The 7,296-nt window shown below is 34.5% G+C and overlaps 1 protein-coding gene across 1 annotated transcript; it reads left to right on the top strand.

The window, feature by feature from the left end:
- Positions 1 to 3,827: 3,827 nt before the first annotated feature.
- LOC106339672 (B3 domain-containing transcription factor NGA2-like) lies at positions 3,828 to 5,289 on the top strand. The gene has a single exon (XM_013778520.1). It carries the CDS (start codon positions 4,224 to 4,226, stop codon positions 5,184 to 5,186), a length of 963 nt encoding a protein of 320 aa, XP_013633974.1. The 5' UTR covers positions 3,828 to 4,223; the 3' UTR covers positions 5,187 to 5,289.
- The last annotated feature ends 2,007 nt before the right edge of the window (positions 5,290 to 7,296 follow it).

The raw sequence follows: 7,296 nt of genomic DNA, 5'->3' as shown, positions 1-7,296 counted from the left end.
AAACCAGTGGGATACAAATGAGTCTTTGTGAGGAAAAGAAATGAACATGGTGAGGTCGTGAGATAAAAAGCACGGCTTGTTGCACAAGGATTCTCACAGAGACCAGAAATCGATTATGAGGAGACATACTCCCATGTGGTGGATGCTACTACTTTTAGATTCCTGATAAGTCTGGCTATAAGAGATAAATTAGACTTGCGGTTAATGGATGTTGTAACTGCATACTTATATGGACCACTGAATAATGAGATTTATATGAAAGTACCAGAGGGTATAGAGTTGAAAAACAAACCGAGTACTCGAGGACAACACTGTATAAAGTTGAATAAGTCACTTTATGGATTGAAACAATCAGGCCGAATGTGGTACAATAGGTTAAGTAAGTGCCTAGAGAGAGAAGGATACAAGAATGATCCGATCAGCCCTTGTATCTTTATAAAGAAATTCGGCCAGGGCTTTGTGATTATAGCAGTGTATGTTGATGATTTAAATATCCTAGGAACCTCCGGAGAGATCTCCCAAACAGTTGAATATCTTAAGAAAAAATTTGAAATGAAAGATCTTGGAAAAACAAAGTTATGTTTGAGATTACAGCTTGAGTACATTAATGATGGAATCCTTGTGCATCAAATGACATATACAAAAAAAGTACTCAAGAGATTTAATATGGCCGAGCCTCACCCATTATCTAGCCCCATGGTCGTGAGGTCCCTCGGCCTGGATACTGATCCGTTCCGTCCTAAGATGGACGATGAAGGTGTCCTTGGTCCCGAAGTGCCATATCTCAGTGCCATAGGAGCTTTGATGTATCTGGCTAGTCACACACGACCAGATATATGTTTTGCCGTGAATCTATTGTCTAGATTTAGCTCTTGTCCAACTCAAAGGCACTGGAACAGGATTAAACATGTTCTTCGTTACCTGCAGGAACGAAAGACTTGGATTTATTTTATACTAATCAAAACAAAGAAGGTTTAGTTGATTTTGCTGATGCAGGTTATCTTTCGGATCCACGCAATGCTCGATCACAGACAGGCTATGTTTTCACACATGGTGGAACGGCCATATCATGGCGTTCCATGAAGCAGAAGATCGCGGCCACATCTTCAAACCATTCGGAGATCTTGGCCGTTCATGAGGCCAGCCGCGAGTTGTTCAGAACAGGGGGAGTAATACGTGTTGTACTCTTTTTCCTTCACCATGGTTTTGTCCCACTGGGTTTTCCTGGTAAGGTTTTAATGAGGCAACATCTAAAGCGTATTACAATCGCTATATGGTTATGGCATCCAAGGGGAGTGTTATAAATCATATTGTGGATGTCCATAACCGGCCCGGTTCATAACCGGCCTGGTTCATAACCGGCCCAATGCTAGAGAGAGAGAGAGTCGACCGTGAGGAGAGAGAGAGAGAATCGACATCTTGCATTTTCCTTATTAGTTTATGATTTGTACTATTTCCATATTTGTATTTCATTTCTTTAGTCTTTCCATTATTCTATGACGGTGTAATTCCATATATATAAAGGGCTCCATATGTTTATGAATAATGATAGAAACAAGAATACACAGATTATATTCTCTAGTTTCACAACAATATTTAATTAATCTTCGTCACTATAACTCTAGATTTTTTGGTCGGCCCAGGACAATTTCACTATAATTTTATTTAAGTTTTCACGTTATGGGTTAAATTCGGACTATTATGGGCTTTCAACTTAAAACCAATTAGTAATATCTCTCTAAGATTCAGTTTGATCAGACCGCCAGATCATTCAGGTCAGGTTGGTTTAAAATCGATCGGATTTCTTTCGTTTAGTCGGATCAGTTTCAGTTCAGTTGAATATGGTGTATTCGGACTCTGGTACCATTTTAGATTCATGCTTATTAGGAACTTCTAATTTAATATCAATGGATAATGAATAGATTAACACTAACTTTTTATATATTATTAAAGTCCCAGTTAAACTTCCATGTGGAAGCTTATATTCTCACATTATCCTATACCATATATAAAGACTACAGCATGATTGTCTTAATGAAAAAATCCATATTTGAGCTTCCAGCTTCGTAATAACAAATTATATACACTTTTATTAAACAAACAAAAACTGCATCTATGTTTTTAAACGAAGAAAACATATTTTCCTTTCGTAAGAAATAATTTTCCACTAAAAATTACTTTTCCTTCCATTTTTTCTTGTTTTAGCTGTAACTGTAAGACACTAATTGAATTTTCAGTTTCATAATTCAAATTTAATCATTCCTTAAAAAGAAAGAAGTAAAACTAAAAATAAAAATGAAATAAAACCAACAAGATAGAAATTTATAGCAAAATATTTTCTTAAAGAAAGTATAAAATCAGCCCACCATTTTCATAATGCAGATGGTGATGGATCACTTTCATCTAGTTTTATATCTTCGAGGAGTCTGAAGACAGTTCTTAGTAATACATAGACCTTATTTATTAGAAACAACGAAATATTTAAATATATATATAAGCAAAATAAAAATGGAATATTGGTTTCTAAATTGTAATCATAGCTCCCAAAAGAGATGTATATGAGTTGAAGTCGTCAGGTTCTAACTTTTCTCTTCTAGCAAATTTGTTAGGTTCAAACATGCATGAGATCCCTGATATGCATAAGTAATGACCAGGGCGAATCTAGACTATTTGATGGGTGGGTGCACTATTGATATTAAAAAAACAAAGATGCATATGAGGAGGAGCGAATCTTGGGAAGTATGGGTGCACAAGCTGCTTTTTACCATATGAACTAACATAATTTTAATGTTTCTATATACAAAATTTTGAACTTTAAGATAATTGTGGGTGCACTTGCCCCCACAGCTTACAAACTGGCTTCGCCAACTAATGACGAGTATACGATTAATGGAACAAAAGAACCACTTCATGTTTCTAGCATGCATATGTGTTTGTAACACGTACGTATATGCAGTACATTTGCCTATACTTGAATAAAAGTAGTAGGAGTATTACATTTTATCAACCTGTGTACTGTTAAATGAGTTGTACACTTTTGTATTCTTTAATTAATTAGAATATTATTTTATCCTGTAAATAAGTTTTGTGGGCAAACAAATAAAAAGTCAACAGTAAAGACCAAAACTGTAAAACAACATGTCATATTGTCCGTGGAATTTTAGTCCAAAAAAATATTGTCCGTGGAAAGCACACTGAGGTAACGAATCCAAAAGGGCTTACCAATTTACCACAGACCTTAATAATTTGCATTTATTATTCACTGTTCATAAAAATCCAATAGTCTTTTCTTTACTACTTTTTCAAGAAAAACAAAACTCTGCAAGGCACCAACATACTTTAAAAATTAAAGAGATATACAACAACGAAATTAAAAGGATCTCTTACACGTTAAAGAATTGACCCAAAACCATCGAGGAAGAGTGTTCAATGATTTAAGAGAAGCCTTGTTAATTTTAGTATTTTTTAGGTTTAGAAATGTCAAAAATAAACGGATTCTAGAAGTAACTATAGATCTCGTCAGATTCCCATTTCATCACATAGTAATACTCTATTTCATATTTTCTTAATTCTTCATGTGTATGTATGGTATTTTTCCTTTCCTTTTCTTTTTCTACATAAATATAAATTGATTATGATAATGGACCACTCGGGAATAATAATGAAACTTAACTCTTTCACATATATTTATTTGTAAATCAAAACATATTATGGAAAGAGAAAAGGGGAAACAAATAAATGTAATAACAGAGAGAAAAATAAAACGAGAACAAGAAGCTCACATGAATAGAACCAGATTGTTCAAGGGTCCCCACCGCTTAGCCCATATCTCTATCATTCTTATATTACGTGAGCTCTCTCCCTCTCTCTCTCTTTTTTTCGTGAGCTCTCTCTCTCTCTCTCTTCTCTTCTGTTCTTGAGAGATTGCATCAAGTATAATTTGCCTTTTTGTTTTATTGGAAATTTGTGACCTTCTTGATCCATAAAAATTAGAGAGAGAAAGCTTCAGTTTAGAGAGAAATCAGAGAGAATCCTCCTAATCAGTGAAATTAGGCAAATAAAGCCCACTTTCTGCTTTTGTATAATTAGGTCAATCTCATCCACCACCATACCCTTCTCTCCAATTCTCATCCTTCTTTAATTAGGGTTTCATTTCTCTAAATATTCACCTCTTTCATTGAATCTTTAACTCCAAACTCTGATTTGAATTCCTCTCAAACTAAATGGAGAGGAAGTCCAATGATCTTGAGAGATCTGAGAATATTGAATCTCAAAACAAGAAGATGAATATAGAAGAAGAGAGTCCTGTACAAGAAACTTCTTCGATGGAGAGAGAGCACATGTTTGACAAAGTAGTAACACCAAGCGACGTTGGGAAACTAAACCGGCTCGTGATCCCAAAGCAACACGCAGAGAGATACTTCCCTTTAGACAATAATTCCTCAGACAACAACAAAGGTTTGCTTCTAAACTTCGAAGATCGAATAGGAATCTTATGGAGTTTCCGTTACTCCTACTGGAACAGTAGCCAAAGTTATGTAATTACCAAAGGCTGGAGCCGTTTCGTCAAAGACAAGAAGCTTGATGCTGGCGACATAGTTTCTTTTCATAGAGGTTCTTGTAATAAAGACAAGCTATTCATTGATTGGAAGAGACGACCAAAGATTCCTGATCATCAAGTCGTCGGAGTTATGTTCCCTAGGTTTTACTCTTACCCTTATCCTCAGATGCAGGCTAGTTATGAACGTCACAACCTTTATCATCGATATCAACGAGATATAGGAATTGGGTATTATGTGAGGTCAATGGAGAGATATGATCCAACGGCTGTAATTGAATCTGTGCCGGTGATAATGCAAAGGAGAGCACATATGGCTACTATGGCTTCATCAAGAAGAGATAAGAGGTTAAGGCTTTTTGGAGTGGATATTGAGTGCGGCAGAGGCGGCCGAGGAGGAGGAGGAAGTGTGAATAGCACGGAGGAAGAGTCTTCGACTTCCGGTGGTAGTATCTCACGTGGCGGCGTTTCTATGGCTGGTGTTGGCTCTCTACTCCAGTTGAGGTTAGTGAGCAGTGACGGCGATGATCAGTCTCTAGTAGCTATGGGAGCTGCTAGGGTTGATGAGGATCATCACTTGTTTACAAAGAAAGGAAATTCTTCTTTGTGTTTCGATTTGGATAAATGATGATTGATTAAATATGAGATTAATCAAAACTTTAATACACATTATATATGATAATTATACATATTATATATATTTATGTGACACAAGGATGTCGCGCGTTCAAGATACTTAATGGATATCATGTTCTATAAAGATTTGAATTTGGTTTTAGATTGTTCTGACCCAAATTTGTTCTTCAAATGAGTTCGAAGTTTTTTTCAAGTGTCTCCTATTAGCTTGTGGGTCAGAGTATACAGAACATAAAAAGCTGGACAGCTAGGGATCAGTGTTAAACTTAAAACATGTCCCTCTGGTCAGAAACTAATCAGAAGATATGGGGTGTCGTCTTAGAAAAGTGATGTAATTTGCAGCATTGTGTGCATATACTGACATTTAATGGTTATTGACCTTTTTACTTTGTTTAGTTTATTTGAGATGGCTGCTGTCGTGTTACTGCTTCATTTTCTGAACCAGTTGCTGCTGCTCAATTAGTCAAGCAGATTATGCAGCTTTTACATTTCAAATAAACTTCATTGTATCTTATACCAATAAAAATAAAATAAAAAGAAGAGCTTTTTCATCTGGGTAAGATGGAAAAGGTATGATCTTTTTTCACACATATATTGATGATGCAATAATGGTTACAGAAGTAAATGGATTTTTTTTTGGGTGAACGATCTATTTACCCACAAGAACTATCGTATAGCATACCCACAAGAACTATCGTATAGCATCAGATCCCCACCAAACTATGACTTCGTGCTAAAACTCCATGAATTTAAAGTTGTAAACTTATTTTTCTCCAAATTATAAGTTGTAAATTGATTTCTCCCCAAACCGATAGTTCGAAACTTAATTGTCCATAGACCATGGTTTTAATCGGTTAACCGACTAATTAAACCAAAGAAAATCTCAAACTAATTTTTTATTTAAAAAAAACTGATTCACAAAAAAAAAAAGTGATTCCCAGAATTTTTTATTAGATAAACAATTTTTTGGCAATTTTAATTCAAATTTTTGATGAATCAGTTTAAAAAAATAATAAAATTAAAAATAAGGTTTTCTTGGGTTTAATTAGTTTAAAATTGGTGAATTAATAGTAAACCGATTAAAACCATGGTCTATGGACAATTAAGTTCCGAACTATAGATTTTGGGAGAAATCAATTTACAACTTATAATTTGGAGAGAAATAAGTTGACAACTTTAAATTCATGGAGTTTTAACACTAGGTCATAGTTTGATGTAGATCTGATGCTATACGATAGTTCTCGTGTGGAAATAGATCGTTCACCCATTTTTTTTACTTGGCAAACTTGCACAAGTCACGCAATGACACACATACACACATATACAGTACTGTTATATATATATATATATATATATATATATATATGTGTGTATTTGTGTGTGCCTGTTATAGAAAATACACTTAGGAAGTGTTAATTTTAGGTCTTGTTCGGTGTGTTTATGCGTGTGGTTAACTCCGATCTTTTAATTTCATTCCACTGGTTATTTAGGTTTTAGCTACAAATGAAATAAACTTAAAAACTAATTAATACAATGTGAAAATTATATAATATATACATAAATCTGATGTAGGATATATCTAAATGTGTGTATGCATGTTCTTATTTTTCATGATTTCTGCACATATAGTCCCAGACGTTAATTAATTAGGGTATATACCATCATAAAATTTAGGGCTTATAACTACCTAGTTCCTAGTACAGTATAAACTATAAAATGTATTTTGATGTGTATAATTGTATAGCCTCAGTGTATTGGTAGAATGTCACATTAATATTAAACGATATTAAGATTTTATTCAAGCTTTTCATGAATGATATTACGGATAATAACAAGTAAACTAGAGCCTTTTGGAAGGCTTGAAATAAGTTTTTAGTTATAAACACAGTATATATTTGTCTGTTATAAGTTTTTAGCATACTGCGAAGTAAACCCCTTTTTTTTGGGAGCAAAACTGCGAAGTAAGCCTATTATGTTATTTCACCATATATGATTATCGATGTTAACTAAGAACAACCACATTGGTGCTATCTAAACAGGGCCGGCGGATCCAAAAATAAATCTGACTAGGGTCAAAAAAAATGGGGGGGGAGGAGGGGGTG

The sequence above is a fragment of the Brassica oleracea genome, chromosome C4 (assembly GCF_000695525.1).
Source record: "Brassica oleracea var. oleracea cultivar TO1000 chromosome C4, BOL, whole genome shotgun sequence".
Taxonomy (NCBI): Eukaryota; Viridiplantae; Streptophyta; class Magnoliopsida; order Brassicales; family Brassicaceae; genus Brassica; species Brassica oleracea.
The sequence above is the reverse complement of the archived record's forward strand: the minus strand, read 5'-3'. Positions and strand labels throughout refer to the sequence as shown.

Bases quoted from the DNA above. Each gene is read 5' to 3' on its own strand.
- LOC106339672 (XM_013778520.1), top strand. From the start codon at position 4,224: ATGGAGAGGAAGTCCAATGATCTTGAGAGATCTGAGAATATTGAATCT.